This window comes from Artemia franciscana, chromosome 5 (genome assembly GCF_032884065.1).
Source record: "Artemia franciscana chromosome 5, ASM3288406v1, whole genome shotgun sequence".
Classification (NCBI taxonomy): domain Eukaryota; kingdom Metazoa; phylum Arthropoda; class Branchiopoda; order Anostraca; family Artemiidae; genus Artemia; species Artemia franciscana.
In genome coordinates, this window is record NC_088867.1 from 29,973,673 (window position 1) to 29,991,852 (window position 18,180).

Genomic DNA, 18,180 nt, shown 5'->3' on the forward strand with positions numbered 1-18,180 from the left:
ATTTCCGAATATTCTAAAAAATTATAAAAATAATAAATGGCTAAGTGAAAGAGCGATTCTCGCACCCAAAAATATAGACGTCCACGAAATCAACAATATTGTTTTGACCAAGATTCGAGACCAGGCAGTCCTTTACAAGTCAGTCGACACAGTTTTGGAACCAAATGAAGCGGTTAATTATCCATCTGAATTTTTAAATTCCATAGATTTTTCAGGGTTTCCACCAAACGTGCTACAACTAAAAATAGGCGTACCAATAATACTTTTAAGAAATATCAACCCATCAAAGCTTTGCAATGGCACGCGACTTGCCGTAAAAAAAACAATGGAAAACCTAATAGAGGCCACAATCTTGACAGGGCCTTTTGAGGGTGAGGCTGTTCTTATTCCTCGCATTCCCATGATTCCAACGGATTTGCCTTTTCAATTTAAAAGATTGCAATTCCCAATTCGATTAGCATTTGCAATCACCATTAACAAAGCTCAAGGTCAATCATTAGAAAAATGTGGTATAGATCTTAATACTGATTGTTTTTCCCTGGACAATTGTGCGTTGCATGTTCGAGGGTCGGTAAACCTGACAATCTATTTATATGCAGCGACAATCGGACAGCGAAAAATGTTGTATATTCGCAAGTTTTACGCAGTTAATTTGTATTGTATCTATCTATCTATCTATATAAAAACGAGTTGTGTGTATGCATGTTTGTTTGTTTGTAAAAAGAGCGTTTGCATATGACGTCATTATTAGTACATACGGCTTTGTATATGCACAGACAATGGGAAAGCCAAGAATGTTGTATATTCGCAATTTTTACGTAGTTTAACTCCTGCAGACGAAATGAATGCTTGCCTGAAAAATTCTAATTTATGGGCACACGTAAAAGTATTAAAATTAACTACAAATATGCGTGTCCGATTGCAAAACGATGGCTCTGGTCAAACATTTTCAGATCAGTTGCTGGCAATTGGAAACGGAAAGCTCCCAGTAGTGGGAAAGCCAAAAATGTTGTATATTCGCAATTTTTACGTAGTTTGAAACACATATATAAATCTATCTATATTCACAGGTGGGACACAGGGACACAACTACAATGGCGCGTAACTAATATGGCGCGTAACGACTTACGCGCGCGGGGGGGCTTGGGGGGGCGCGAAGCGCCCCACCAACTAGGTGTTGGGGTGGCGCGAAGCGCCACCCCAACAGCTAATATATATATATATATATATATATATATATATATATATATATATATATATATATATATATATATATATATATATATATATATATATATATATATAAGATGGAGCGTTTAGTATGCCCACTGAGGGGGTGAAACACCCTCTCTCTTATTTCGGAGACGAAAGTTTATTTTGGATAATTATACATTATTTGGAATGCAAAAATACTATATCAGCTCTGTTTCTTGAAAAATTGTTGTGTCAGAGTTAAACTTTTGTTTTCGAAAATCCGGGAGGAGGGGTGGAAGCTCTCTTCAAATTTATGGTAACCTTGGGTATGGCATTAAAAATGAACAAAAATTAAAATGAATAAACAAATTTCTTCAGCGAAAATATAAGGCGACATTAAAATTTGAATCAAACAGAATTTATTCAGTATAAAAGGGGACTGCTCCTTCCTCAACCCCCATCACTTTTGACATTAACATTTGCTTTTTGTCCTTAATGCCTGATAATGATTGCCCAAACATAAGGAGAATTTGAATAGAATAATACGTATTTTTTTAATATCTCATTTTCCGTTCATATATTTATAAAAGCAATTGGTTGCACACTTGTTTCACTAGTAAATGCCCTCAGTATAGGGTTGGAAGAGGAAGTAGTAGCCTCTCTTACATTTAAAAGAACCTTGAATCAAACAATTCATTGCAGGAGGACCAAATGAGAGGAAGATCACCCCACCCCCACCCCACCCCATATTTTTGAAAGTGCCTTTTTTGATATCCGCATTGATTAAATTGAAAAGAACATAATAATATCTATTATTTATAATGAGTCTAAATATGCCAATTTTAGTACAAATATATATATATATATATATATATATATATATATATATATATATATATATATATATGTATATATATATATATATATATATATATATATATATATATATAAATTTTAGTACAAATATAAATATATATATATATATATATATATATATATATATATATATATATATATATATATATATATATATATCTATATATATAAAAATAAGTTGTCTGTGTGTGGATCTGTGGATGGATCAGGTGACGTCATGTTTGTTCGCATATGACGTCTGAATTATTTCACACTAATACAAAAGAAGAAAAAAACTAAAAAAGGTAAAAACTACAAAAAAAACTAAAAAGAAAAAAAAACTAAAAAAGCTAAAAAGCTAAAAAAAACTAAAAAAAGTTAAAAATCTAATAACTAAAAAAAAACTGAAAAAAATAAAAAAAGGCAAAAACTACAAAAAAAATAAAAACTAATAAAAAAACTAAAAAAGCTAAAAAACTAAAAAAACTAAAAAAAACTAAAAAAAGGTAAAAAACTAAAAAAAACTACAAACTAAAAAAGAAAAAAACTAAAAAAAAGGAAAAAACTGAAAAATAAAAGAGAAAAAGAAAACTAAAAAAATATGAATAAATATATATAAAAATAAGTTGTTTGTGGGTTATGTCTGTCTGTCTGTCTGTCGAGTGACGTCGTGTTTGTCCGCATATGACGTCTGAATTATTTCACACTAATACAAAAGAAGAAAAAAAACTAAAAAAGGTAAAAACTACAAAAAAAACTAAAAAGAAAAAAAACTAAAAAAGCTAAAAAACTAAAAAAAACTAAAAAAAGGTAAAAAACTAAAAACTAAAAAAAACTGAAAAAACTAAAAAAAGGCAAAAACTAAAAAAAAACTAAAAACTAATAAAAAAACTAAAAAAGCTAAAAAACTAAAAAAACTAAAAAAACTAAAAAAAGGTAAAAAACAAAAAAAAACTAAAAACTAAAAAAGAAAAAACTAAAAAAAAGGAAAAAACTGAAAAATAAGAGAAAAAGAAAACTAAAAAAATATTAATAAATATAAAAAATATAAATATAAATATAATATAAATTAGCAATCAACAAAGCACCGAGACACAAATGACGACCGGGACACAGGGAGTATAAATGACGACCAGGACATAAGTAAAAAAAAAGACTAAAAAAACTAAAAAAATGGTAAAAACTACAAAAAAACTAAAAACTAATAAAAAAACTAAAAAATCTAAAAATCTAAATAAACTAAAAAAGAAAAAAAAGAAAAAAGGAAAAAAATAAAGGAGAAAAACAAAACTAAAAAACGAATGTATATACAGACCGGGACACCGGGATACAAATGACGACCGGGACACAGGGAATATAAATGACGACCGGGACACAGGGACACAACTACAATGGGGACGCCGGGGGGCACAGGGGGATATAAATGACGACCGGGACACCGGGACACAAGGAATATAAATGACGCCCGGGACACTCAAAGAGAAATCACAGACTGGAACACCGGGACACAAATGACGACCGGGACACAGGGAATATAAATGACGACCGGGACACAGGGACATAACTACAAAGGGGATGCCGGGGTGCACAGGGGGATATATAAATGACGATGGCGACTCAGGGAATGGTCGATTAGCAATCACCATCAACAAAGCTCAAGGGCAATCATTAGAATCATGAGGTATAGATCTGAATACGGATTGTTTTCCCATGGACCATTATATGTTGCATGTTCAAGAGTCGGTAAACCTGACAATCTATTTATATGCACAGACAATGGGACAGCAAAGAATGTTGTATATTCGCAAGTTTTACGTAGTTAAAAACATATATATATATATATATATATATATATATATATATATATATATATATATATATATATATATATATATATATATATATATATATATATATATATATATATATATATATATATATATATATATATATATATTCATAGGTGGGACATAGGGACACAACTACAATGGCGCGTAACTAATATGGCGTTTAACGACTTACGCGCGCGGGGGGGCTTGGGGGGTTTGCGCGAAGCGCCCCCACCAACTAGGTGTTGGGGTGGCGCGAAGCGCCACCCCAACAGCTAGTATATATATATATATATATATATAAGATGGAGCGTTTAGTATGCCCACTGAGGGGGTGAAACACCCTCTCTCTTATTTCGGAGACGAAAGTTTATTTTGGATAATTATACATTATTTGGAATGCAAAAATACTATATCAGCTCTGTTTCTTGAAACATTGTTGTGTCAGGGTTAAACTTTTGTTTTCGAAAATCCGGGAGGAGGGGTGGAAGCTCTCTTCAAATTTATGGTAACCTTGGGTATGGCATTAAAAATGAACAAAAATTAAAATGAATAAACAAATTTCTTCAGCGAAAATATAAGGCGACATTAAAATTTGAATCGAACAGAATTTATTCAGTATAAAAGGGGACTGCTCCTTCCTCAACCCCCATCACTTTTGACACTAACCTTTGCTTTTTGTCCTTAATGCCTGATAATGATTGCCCAAACATAAGGAGAATTTGAATAGAATAATACGTATTTTTTTAATATCCCATTTTCCGTTCATATATTTATAAAAGCAATTGGTTGCACACTTGTTTCACTAGTAAATGCCCTCAGTATAGGACTACAGAAATAATGCGCAAAAAACAGGGGGTTGAGGAGGGACAACCCCTAATATACGAAATAATTTATGCTCCGGCACTTGTTGATTACTGGAGACAAACCCAAAAAGTTAAGTTAGGTTAACCTAATGAAAAATAACAAAACATGATGATAAAACAGTACTTTAGAAACAAAATTATGGAAACTTAACCCAACCTAACGTAGCCTAACCTCTACTCCCACCCCTTATGTGCAAATGTATAGCCCAAATGGTACTTGTGCCTTATAGCCACCACACACAAGTTCTGTCGAACTTATAATAGAACGTACTAATAGCATTAACTGAACTTAAGTTCAGTTAATGCTATTAAAATAAAACAAAATATGATGAAAATAATACTTTATCAACAAAATTATGGGTACTTGTGTATTATAGCCACCGTATTCAAGAAGTGAAGGTAGGTTAATCATAATAAAATATACCCTCACCCCTAATGTAGGTTAATCATAATAAAATATACCAAAATAGGATGGAAATATAATAGTTTAGTTGAAAAAATTACGAAAAATACAACAAAGAATAATGGAAGGGCGGCCGCCCAGACTGCATTATATTAAATATGTAACCTAGCATAAGGTAACCTAACCAAAACCAACAAAATGTTTGATTAAAATATAGCTACAACCTACATGCAGATTCTCACCGAGCTGAAACATTGTATCATCCATCACTCGTTTTTGTAACTATGGAGCCGGTTTTCTGAGATGTAGCCTAACCCAACTTAAGTTTTTATGTCACTCTTTTATTTCACTTTATCTCTTATTTTTTTAGCAACAAGAAATTGAACTGACAAGCAGCTACAAAGCGTATGTAAGTAGAGCCCATTTGGAGGTAAGGGGTGATAAATCCTAGCCTAAAATTTAACATAAAATAAGTTTTTATAAGGTGATTATTTTTCGATGGGAGAGGGATGTAAACACATGTTTTCTATAGTTTTTACCCATGCATATTGTTTGCTTTTGCCTCCTTCTCAAAGAAAATTTAAATGACGTCCATTCGTGAGTAATATGAAATTTTTGGAAACACACTTCACTTGTTCTAAATTTAATGATAACACTATAAAAAAGTTGCATTGTCATAGACCTATTCTTATTTCTTGTCTTCTCGAGATATACCCGCTGACTAGAACATTCACTTGCATAATAATCAAGTCGAGGATCGGTTCCACCCATTTTGAAATATCTTAATTATCGATGAATATTTTGAACAAGTCTTGAAGCTATCTGGAAAAAAAATATAGTAATAAAAACCTTAGTTCAAAGGCTCCGCCTAGTGTGTGGGCCATTACTCGCATATCTGATGCGGCGGAGCAAAACCTCCAAATCTTCCTGCTCAGCTTCAGAGCTGTTGAAGCAGCTGTAAAAGAAACAGTTGTTGAAAGTGGAAAAGCATTAGGCTACCTGTTGGCATGGATATGGAGTTCCGATTTTTTATTTTTAGCTTAATGTTAATTGGTAAGTTTTTCCTTCCGTATTAGTGATGCCAAATGCTTTTCAACCTTTTATAATTATTAAATAAAAAAAACAAGTTTTTTCAACTGAAAGTAAGGAGTGACATCAAAACTTAAAACGCACAGAAATTACTTCGTATATGAAAGAGGCTGCTTCCTCATCAACGCCCTGCTCTTTACGCTAAAGTTTGACTCTTTCTCTCAATTCTTCTTTCTAAAACAGTAAAAAACTTTAGCGTAAAGAGCGGGGCGTTGATGAGGAAGCAGCCTCTTTCATATACGAAGTAATTTCTGTGCGTTTTAAGTTTTGATGTCACTCCTTACTTTCAGTTGAAAAAACTTGTTTTTTTTATTTAATTTCTGAACGTTTTTGAATCAATGCATGTTTTGATTTTGGCTCTCCGCAGAGGAATAATCAAAACGAAATTTCTATATTTTTTTTTTTTTTTTTTGGCTCAATGGCTTTCTCATAACTTTGATCGAATGTTTTTGAGAAAAAAAGAGCGGGGGACGAAGCCTAGTTGCCCCCCGATTTTTTGGTTAATTAAAAAGGCAACTAGAACTTTTAATTGGTAATAATTTCTGTTTGTTTTAAGTTTTATTGCTGTTCCTTACTTCCAGCTGAAAAAGCTTTTTCACTTTTATTTTTTAATTGTTTTTTTTTTTAATAATGCTAGTAAATCCTGCTCTCCCTTCATGGAAATTTTCTTCTTCCATTACAAATTCTCGAAGGAAAGTTCCCCCAGCATATCCCCCTCTTCTCAACCCCTCCCCCAAACCAAAAAAATCCTCCTGAAAACGCCTGTATACTTCCCAATAACCATTACTATATGTAAGCACAGGTCAAAGTTTGTAACTTGTTGCCCCTCCCACGGGGACTGTGGGGGAGTAAGTCGTCCCCCAAGACATAGTTATAAGGTTTTTCGACTACGCTGAATAAAATGGCTATCTCAGAATTTTGATCCGTTGACTTTGGGAAAATAATTAGCGTTGGAGGGGGCCTAGGTGCCCTCCAATTTTTTTGGTCACTTAAAAAGGGCACTAGAACTTTTCATTTCCGTTAGAATGAGCCCTCTTGCAACATTCTAGGACAACTGGGTCGATACGATCACCCCTGGGGAAAAAAACAAAAAAAAAACAAAAAAACAAAAAAACAAATAAACACGCATCCGTGATCTGCCTTCTGGCAAAAAATGCAAAATTCCACATTTTTGTAGATAGGAGCTCGAAACTTCTACAGTAGGGTTCTCTGATACGCTGAATCTGATGGTGTGATTTTCGTTAAGATTCTATGACTTTTAGGGGGCGTTTCCCCCTATTTTCTAAAATAACGCAAATTTTCTCAGGCTCGTAACTTTTGATGGGTAAGACTAAACTTGATGAAACTTATATATTTAAAACCAGCATTAAAATGCGATTCTTTTGATGTAGCTATTGGTATCAAAATTCCATTTTTTAGAGTTTTGGTTACTATTGAGCCGGGTCGCTCCTTACTACAGTTCGTTACCACGAACTGTTTGATAATGCGGGTATCAAACTCACCAGTACCGGTTTTAGTCCTCATAATAGGGGGGCCAGGTAGACCACAGGGGCGTAAAAATGTAAGGTAAAAGAAATTTTTATGTTAGAAAAATTGGGAGGGGACAGCTATAGTACAATTTTTAACCGATTGAACCAGGTAGACCCAAACGGGGAGAGGGGGCTCGGTCACGTGCTCCCTGTTTTCCCCAAGTCTTGATTTGGTAACATAGATTTATATGATTATGCGAACAATGACATGAATGCCCTCATATATTCGGATTATTTTGCGTTTTTTTTGGATTGTGTCCCCTTTTAGAAATAGCCTAGATCCCCTCGTGGAAGCCTCAAAAAGGGTTTAAGTAATCTTACCACCACTAAAATAGAACTTTGCGCAGTTATGCAGCTCGAGAGAGTATGGATGTCAGTTGGAGGCATATCGAGAAGGCTCAAAATCCCATGAAATGGGTTCCAAAAAGATGAAATTCCCTCAACAAGGCAAAAATTGAGTTCTTTTCAGTCTTAACCTTCCTAACAATAGTGTAACTTCAGAAAAAAGAATGTTCTTTACCCATTGAACAAACTAAAACAATGCACATTTTTTTCTTTTGGCATCAGGGTTTACGTCATTAAGCCTTCTCCCTGGCTAAGCTGCTGTCTGAGCATTTGTCAAGATTTGAAGATATATTCAGCCCTTGAGATGACCTGTTGAAGAGTAATTTGGTTCTTTAAGACCCATCCCCCAAATGGTAAACAAGAAACAAATAAAGTGGATTCAACCAAACCGTGGACCCTATTGCAGCCTGGTGATGCATGTATTAGTTATGCTTGATTAAAATGAAGAAATCCACATTGGAGTTTTCTTGAAGTAGAGAGATAATTCTATCCCAGCTTTTTTCTTGTGATGACCTCTGTGGGCCAATGTGAGTCTGACGATTCAGATGGGAATTAAAGTTCGTAAATGACCTAACTTATTACTTTGAATGTGTATAACTTATATTATAACATGGCAAAGTGTAGGTATTGACTTATCGCTAGCCTGATGTGATTTTTCTACATACCACTTTCAACTCTCCTCTACTCCAGGGCACTGATTTTTTTTTTTTAACTTTCAGAATTTTTCGCTAGGCGAGTTAAATTTTCAGAAACAGAAAGAAAACCTGAACACTAAGTAAGTGCTAAAAATAATCCTAATTTTCAACTATTTGTGTCTTCTAGGGATGGCGAATGGTGAAATTTTGTCTGTCCCCCTTACCCATTTTCTAAATAATTTACTTGCGAAGACCATAGCGAGACAAGCCTGAAGAAGAACGAAAGTAAACATAAATGTCTACTTTAAGCACATTAACTAAGATTTTTATTTTTTAAGCTTTTGTTTCAAGGTTAATTGTGAAAGTAATATTCCCTCTTAACCGACCTTTATTATAAGTTGTAATTGAAAAATTGAATTGTTTCAAGTATTATTCTTTTTTCTTCGAGACTCTTCAAAACAAAATTTGACGATCGGTTTGCCGAAGTTAAAGGCATAGAAAAGCAAGAAGGTGGAATATTTCTGGTTTGAATATTAGACTAGCATTAAATAACATATAAAAAGATAACGATTTGCTATCTTAAAGGATTACTTCTTCAAAATATGTTCCCAACAACTTGGTTTTTATTCTCTTTACCAATTCATAATAATAAACAGTGATTCTCAGCAAGGAGTTAAATGTGTTTGACCTAAGAGACTGCTACTGTAAATGGAATAATAGTATAATAGTGCTAATAATATTAAGGATATATATATATATATATATATATATATATATATATATATATATATATATATATATATATATATATATATATATATATATATATATATAGTACCTTGAGCCCCGTGGAGAAGACAAATCATGTACAAGTTGTGTATTCTTTTGTAAATATAACGACTACAAAAATACTATTTCTTAAGAAGATGAATAAAGTTGGTTCAAAAAATATTTTGGACCACATTCGCAACGGAACACTGTCTACGTTATCAGCAATAATGAATTTTCAAAATCAGTATTTGTATTTGTGTGGTTAATATATTGTACTCTGCATTTCAACTCATATTTTGTGAACTATTCGCCATTAAAGGAGAAGTTGACCCCCTTCCTAGGCTGTTTCCCAAATGCTGGATGTTTAGAATAGCCATAAAATAGCCAATTTTGCCGGAGTTTTAGCGTAGAATTTACCCTCACGGTTTTGCCAGCATGTTTTTAGGAAAGGTTCTGTAAGAGCTTAGACTAAAGGTAGACTTTATTTTGTTCTTCTTTAGTCCCTTGTCATTTTTCTTTCATTTTGTTTTTCCTTGTGCCATATTAAAAGAGTTTTAAGCACTCAAATTAGTTTTTGAGGTCACACAGTGAAAAATTACAAAAACACGCTATAATGATATCCTGTTATTATTGCTCCAGATACTAAAGTAAAAAAAAATCTTTGCGAAGAAATCCAAAAGATCTAATGCTAATAAGAAAAAGCACTTCTGATCAAATCTTTTTTAAGTCGGCTTTTCAAATTGATAAAGTTGCAGCTGTTGCAAGATTTAGTCGATTCTCCTTTCGGGTCACTCTTTATTTTGTTGACTTTCCTTTACTGTTTAATCCCTTCTTTCAAGAAAGGATGCGATGTTTCACGAATGCTTAAGCATTATGATTTATTGAAATAAGACATTGGGTCTATTTCGAGTTTCTCATGCACAGAAGAAGCTACTGAAGTTTTAACATCTTTCTGCTTAATTTACTACATGAGAAAGTCTCACGTGAGGGATGCAGGGTGAAAGGATAAATAGAAGGATTACCAATATTTGTATCAAGGCTTGTTTATGTTGTGGTCGTTCTCTTTGTTGGTTCTGTCAACTTCGTTAGAGCTAATTTAGTGGAATGTATGTGCGATTAGAAACCGTTATGTACAAGTTGACCGATGGACTGGAGTGAATAACCCACCAAATGGGGAAGATTCTTAGGTCTCTCCCACTTAGCATGATTTTATGAATAAACAGAATTATTAACTCGTTTTTGATATGTTTAAATTCAAAATAACAAAATCAATTGTTATTTCAACAACACTGTCCTTACATATAGGCTATACAATCTGAAGGGTGACTCTTTCATAGTTTACAGTAAGAAAAAAAAAAGATTTCGGAAAATGATCAAGTAAAATGAAAATTTACACAAACCGATAAAACTTTTAATAAAGACAGTGAAAATGTATGCATTATAATAATAATCTGAACATTTCGGCTTCACGTTTAGAAAACCTTGTAAACGGAAATAAATGATTAACACAATTTTGAAGAAAACCAAACAGTTCGTGGTAACGACATTTAGTAAGGAGTGACTCGATATCCACTTGCATAAAATAACAGCACACTTGACACATGAAACGTGCTACGAATGTGTACGAATATGAAATGTGCACAATAATGCAGCAGAAAAATTGCAATAGTAACGACATAAATGTGAAGTAAAACCTATGGGCAACGAAAGCTCAACACCAATTTAGACAAATTGCTTTTTGATATTGCTCAGGTCAGTAAGGCTAAGTATAGCCTTCTGATATGAGGCCATCTGATAAACTATAGGTTTTGTCCAGCATAAATTCTAAACGAATCACAATTTGGTGACTAATAAATGTAGCTGAATAATGGGGTTTCGTATTTGTGCCTAGTCCTATAAATCGTGAGTCTTATATCTGAGCTACTGAAGCATATTGTTCCAGTTCAATAAGGTAAAGGACATCAAAGTACTCTTACATTATAGTAGCACATTTTATGTGTAAAGTGTGCTGTTATTCTGTGCAAGTGGATGTCGTAATATTTAGGTTGTTTTAGAAAATGACATGGGTGTGTTGTTTTTCTTAGGATTTGCAGAATCAGATATTTAGCTTTCCAATGTTTTCTATTTATCTCCAATCCTTAATATCCAACTGGTCATACTTTCAAAAGACCTGCCTATTCCAAATGTAGTGCAAGATGCTACTCTGGGGTTTTTCGTACCACGCAGTGCGCGTAGTAAACTTCCCACACATGGGGTACGCACCATCCGACGCACATGATTTTTGAAAGGGGCATCATTCTGGAAATTCAAAAAAATCAGACTAGTCATAGATCGGGGCATTCATAGCTCCTATTCCATTTCATAAAATATTCAGTACATTTACCAGCCTGGTACAGAAATACGCTAGTAACTCAAAAACATAGAATGACCAACCATGAACCAGGTATCTCTCTGGCTACTGATAAAGAATTAAAACGTAGCTAAATTTCCAAATTGGGCCCAATTATAACACAGTAGTTGTGTCTGTTTTGCTGTGTGTTTTATGTTATTGTTCACTATTTATTTTTCGGTTCATTTGTCTTTTTTTTCAATCGTTTGTTCTTGATTTTCATGTTTTTTCATGCGACAAGTTTTTCGATGAATAGGCCTAAATGAAATCTATAGATAGAAAGAGTTTGAAAAGGATTATACTTCAAGAAAAACTCGTATCAGCGAAGACAATAACACAATTTTGGGCTGCTTTTTTTTCTTTTTTTAACAGTATATATTGAAAAACAAAGAGCATGCTGTCTGTAGTTTTTTTTTGTATATTTGGGAATTTCGGTTTCCGCAACAAACTCACTAAATCAACATACCGTTGATAAATGATGTGAAATCGTAGGTTATAAGGGCAATACTAACACTATGGTATAAGTTGTGTTTCCATTATCATAATTTTCAGTTCTAAGACTGTCCTAACAAGTTTAGAAATGAAAAAAAATTAAGACAACAAACCATGCACAACGATATTCGTATAAAGAAATTACCGTGTTTTATTTTGATGTTTTAAACTTGCAGAAACTCTCGCTCAAAATGTATGTATTCTGGGGGAGCATAATTTAGATTTTGTTCATAGTTTATGGTCACCTTGTTTTTTCACTGTTAAAGAAAACTAATAACCACTTAGATAACTTCGAAGACCACACTGCCTTTCCATGACGAAAGTAAAACAGTTCAAAATAGGGATGGAACCTTTTTATTGACAGTGAATAGATATAAAATTATTTAACTGGATATTTCAAACACATACAGTGTTCATCATCAGCAGTAAAACTCTACTGCTGATAATGAGCACTGTATATGTGTTCGAAATATCCAGTTAAATAGTTTTATATCTATTCACTGTCAATAAAAAGGTTCCATCCCTATTTAGAACTGTTTTACTTTAATAACCACTTAAGGATTTTAATATTTAAAAAAAACTCTGGGTGTACATTTTCCTCATTCTGTCAGTTAGAAATGTTTGTTGCTTTTTGGTGTACAAAGTCATTACAGAAAATTTAGCATATCCAAAAAAATATATGAAAAAATTTAGAATATTTTTTTGAATATCCAACAATTCCTTTATCAAACGTGATAAAAGCAGCATATGAATTCTATCGAAGTCTTATAGAAAAATGTCTTATAATTCAATACGGAAAACAATGTCTTCGAGACTTGAAGAAACTCTTTGGGCACCCAGCAAATATAATACAAATTGATCCTTTGCAAAGATTTCATCTTATAGAACTAAATAAAAGCAATCGATCAATAGTTACAGTTAAAACTAAATCCGATGAAAAAATCGGCTTTTCTCTATTTTATCATTCGCAGAATGCCACTGACGGATGTTGTTTCGTTGTTTGTAACACACTTGCGACCATTTCATGAGGACCTAACGGGAAAGTCCTGATGGTCTGCAAAGAGACCCGTACATCCTAGCATCAAGGCAACTCTTTCCCATCATATTTTTTTTGTTTACACTAGAAAAAGGCTGGGCTAATGACCGCTGGCCGGCAAAAAACGCAAAAGTTCAAGCTTCACCAGAGGGCAATAAGATTTGCTTCCCCCTCTCATGGATAATTCAGTAAGATCGAAAGTAGCTCTTATACAATGAATTATAGTGTCTGCACTGGAATGGACGGAGGTGAAGCGAAACTGTGGAATCTTTCAAGCGTTGAAAAGCACCCTTGATTCCTACTAAACGTAGCAAGCTCGAGATAAATGTTTATTCTATTTATGTGGAAAGAGATTTTTATTTCTGTTGGATGCAAAGGTGGCTACTTTCTTGAATTAGATTTTATATTTATAAAACATGGCAATGCGTCGTTTAAATGTAAATACTCTTATCGTACTTTTCACGGTTTTCTTGTGGTATGGAAGGGAAACCAAAATGAAATTCACAATATTTCATTATTCTTTCCTTGTTCAAGATCGTTCTAAATAATGTAACAATGAAATAGCTTTTAAATGCTTTTAAAGATATGCAAATATATTTCCTAAATTTAAAAAAAAAACTTGATATGGCTCAAAATTCTACTCAAATAACAGGAATTGCATTTTCAGAACTAAAGGCAGAAAAAAAGTAACTAGTAACTGAAAATTTAAGGTAAAATGTTGTTTTGTCAAAATTGCAATAGGTATAGACCTGTCATGTAGGCAAATTTCAGGGCCTTCTAGAGGGAGAAGGAGTGGAGGTGGGTACTTTAAAATACCTTCCCGGGACATACTTTAGCCTAGAGACCCATCCCTGAAAGTTTCATTTTCTTAACCTAAACCCTTTCCTCTTTATGTAAAATCCACCCCCACGTATCAATAATGGTCGTAATCTTGGATTTAAAAGTATTTGAAAAATTCCCTCCACAAACTGAGGCACCCTAGCCGAGTAATTAGCACGCTAGACTTGAGATCCTTTGTCAGTGAGTAGGCTACAGGAGTTAGGGTTCTTGGGTCACTGGTTATTTGGTTTGAAACAGGGATCAGGGGAATGACTGTAAGCGTAGCCAGGGTCTTCAAGTATGGGTGAGGATTCCTTCCCCCAAGTGTTTTAGTCACTTGGGAAAAAAATAAGTCGGTAAAATTCTTTGTTCGGTTCAATAAAGACCACGAAAATACTAATATGTCATCTATAGAAATTTCGAACTTGGTCGTAAATACAGCCGTTTTACCGACTCCTGTCGTGATTTTACAGATGGTGCCACAACTTTCCATTTGGTTATAATAAAACAGCATTAAAATAGTGATGTGATAGGCTATGTACCGAAATCTAAATCTTGGTTGGTAAAGGCAGTGGTTTTACCGACTCGTGCAGTTCTTTTGCGTCTTGCATTCGAAATGGATATTATGCTAATTATTGACAGAAAATAGTCGGTAAAAATGACCAGTCGGCTCGTAAAATCTCTTGCCCCCCCAACATTTTGGCTAGTAACGATACTGATTTTAGCCAGAGTCAACCCAGCTCTATATGTGTACCTGGAGAAATCTGGGGAAGTTAAACAGTAAGTGTGTGCAAAAGCACAGGATGGCTGGCCGCAACCCTCCATTGTAGATTCTGGCTGAAGGGTCATGAAACGGCAATCAGCACCACCGGTAGGGACTGTAAAATCCAGTCCCGTATTCTTTACCCTCCAGGGATATTTCTACCCAGGATAAGCCCCCCCTGTAAAAACAGCTCCTCTGTGGAAAAATTCCCTGTTGAAAATTGTCCCCAGAAAATTCCCTTGCGGAAAATCCCCTTTTTTGTGGAATCAATCAATCAATCAATCAATTTATTAATACTAAAAGAAAAACTATTACAAAAGTAAATCGAGTCCATAAATCGAAAAACACGATAATGCACTGAACCGATGAACACTAACTTGTATTTTTTCAAGCATCAGGCTTTCCACAGTAGAGTTAATTCCCCATTAAATAAATTTGTCCTTTATCCTACATTTATATAAATTACTTAATTAACTTATTTTGATCATATATGCAAAGAGTCGGACAAGGATAATAGTCGTTTATTTGGATAGTCACTTATTTGGGATTACCTTATGCTGCTTCGAAAAGAGATTTTAAACCAGTCCTGGTTCATCATGTTCAGATGAAACTATGCAAGGCGTCTTTTAATTCGTTTTCGGGGTCTTTACCGTCGAGACGTCCTTGGTTGTATGTATAGCGCTGTTGCTCTGCCTCACGTATTGTTCCCGTCCCTTCTCTTCCGTAATTTCAGACCTTCTGATCTTTCGCCCATTAGAGTTTCTTATTTTAAATTTTGCAAATTTTTACTTGGTTTCCCCCTTTCTTTTAGTAACACTGAGATTGTTTTAAAGCTTAAAGTGAAGGATCCTGTAGTCTGTATAAAGAAAAAATCTAAAACATTTGAAGATAGGGCGAAAATTATCCTTTTAGGCCACAATTTATTTCCGTTTTTTCGTAACAGTTCTGGCTCTTGATGATTTATAGGCTAAATTATTTAGCTAGTGTTTTTATATCTTTTTTTCTCTGTTTAAGTGTTGATTAATATTTGATATTTTTTTATTGTAAACGTTATCATTTGTCTTTTCTTTATATTTATATTGTAGCTTACTCCTCATTTTTTGAGGGAAATAAATAAATAAATAAATCAAATTCATAATATGAAAAACCCCCATAGGGAAACTTTCCTCCACCCGCCCCAAAAAAATCTCTCAGTGGGAAATTTTTTCCACGGGTGAAATAGTGATAGTATTCTGAATTTGAAAAGTATTTGAAATAGTAGGTTGAATACCAAACTAACAAAACTGTTGAATATCAAATTTCGATATTGAAAACGAAAACTTATGATTTTGGAAGTGTGTTAGATGACAGAATTCATAATTGGCAAATCCGTTATATAATATCCATAATATATAACAATTTGACCGGAAGGGACCGTCAATTTTATGTGTTGAGAGGTGTATAATTTCAATTAGTGCGAAAATTATTAACAGGGTCTTGGGGGGGGGGCGGGATTTTATACCTAAATCCTTTGCAAGATTGGACTCAACAAAATCCTTAAAGTTTCTGGGCGATCAGATGTACATCGTAGTAACGCATGCAATTAATGAATCGTGTCTTTAGCACTTTGTGTATCCTTTGTGTCCAATTTAATCGTTTACTTTCTTTAGAAAAAAGAAAAATTTCCTTGTCAAATTATGAAAAGTTTCCGTCAAGAGGCTAGGGAAATTCTCCATTTTGCATAGGGCCTCAAGTATCTAAATAGTATTTTTTTTTTTTCTTTTAATGTAATCAGTTCAAAACTTTAGTTCTTCCTGAATTAATAAATTGTGACATTTCGTTGAATATTCTAAAATATCTTTACTAAGCAGCATATAGAGGCAAGGAAAAGGTCACAAGGTCCCGGCTAGCATGGGATGAGATTCAAGAACGGAATACAGTTTTTGAATATTCTACGGTATACAAAATAAGTAGACACAAGCTTTACACTGGGTGAATCGATTGCCCTATATAACAATTTTGATGCAAAACTCCGCAAAAACTCTATCTTTGTGCTTTCCGCTTGTTTCGTTTTTATAACAAACGTGAAATTAGTTAGGCAACCATGTAATGTGTTAAAAACTGACAGTTATTTTTTGTTTAAGTAAAAGACTTTCAGTTCTAATTGGCTTCTTTTTTGCCAAATATGTTGAGTCTGATAAATATGTTTAACTTTGGACATTTTCCGAAACCTCGTTGATAACATGCAATTGAAAAGTCAGGCTAAAATGAAAACTGAAGAATTTTCAGGGAAACATTATAGGTGGAGGCTCACTATAAGATAAATGATAGACGAAATTCGATTAATAAACTATCCTCAGCGGAATTACCCGACAAAGCGTGACCAAAATTTATAAGTTAACGGAAACAGGGCTCGTAAATTAACCTCCTGAATCGCTGGTAGGACATTTTTTCCTTAAAAAGCGTGCGATACATATGATCTGTGAAAAATCAGAAATTACGAAGGTTTTTGCACTATGTGGGTCAGGTTTCATTTAGAGGAAAACATTTATGTTTTATAACACGCACTCACGGTTTCCTGATGTTGCTTTACTTGAAATATATTTTTGTAACATCTTGACAGTCATTATTCCAAGGGGCCATCCATTGTCCGCCACCAAGTGTATAACCTTAAGTCCCGCTTGTTCCTCCCGCATGGTACTCCTTATACCATATTTACCTCCTTACACAAATTTTGGCAAGCTGCTTATCGCAGCATGCTTCTGCTATGTATGACACGCGCAACATAGTGTACGCGATATATAAAGTGGTCATCTCCGTCGAATCGGTAACCCATTTCTTTACTTACTTGTTATTTCTATCCAATTATAATTAATTGACTAAAGTTGTATATAAAAGCATGTCCTGGAATTGATAGTTGTTCTCTTTTAACTTCTACCCCTTTAAACAGCCTATGAGGGGAGAAATATTTGTTCCAAATATTTTATATTGATTTTATTTGGAGAAATATTTAGGAATGAAGAATCAAAAGCAAAATAGCTTCAATATTAGACCAGTAGTATTTTAAGAGAGATAGGGTGACTTATTATCCCAGTGTCAACCGTTGTGCGTAGAGGTGAACAAGGTGACTAATTAATTTAATTTAAAGTTAAAGCGAAATTAAAGAAAAAAGTAGATAGCCTTTAG

The 18,180-nt window shown here is 33.8% G+C and overlaps 1 protein-coding gene across 3 annotated transcripts in view; it reads left to right on the top strand.

Annotated features, from left to right (window-relative positions):
- The window catches only part of LOC136027241 (kin of IRRE-like protein 2), a 202,852-nt gene that overhangs the window by 87,620 nt on the left and 97,052 nt on the right, over positions 1 to 18,180 (top strand). For 2 of the 3 annotated variants that reach the window (XM_065704305.1, XM_065704306.1), the window contains exon 1: positions 6,068 to 6,200. The exons of the other annotated variant lie outside the window; for it this stretch is intronic. In XM_065704305.1, the coding sequence (XP_065560377.1) occupies positions 6,155 to 6,200 (46 nt within the window). In that variant the 5' untranslated portion in view covers positions 6,068 to 6,154. Of the gene's footprint in view, positions 1 to 6,067; positions 6,201 to 18,180 lie in introns of those variants that run through there. 3 annotated transcript variants of the gene reach the window in all.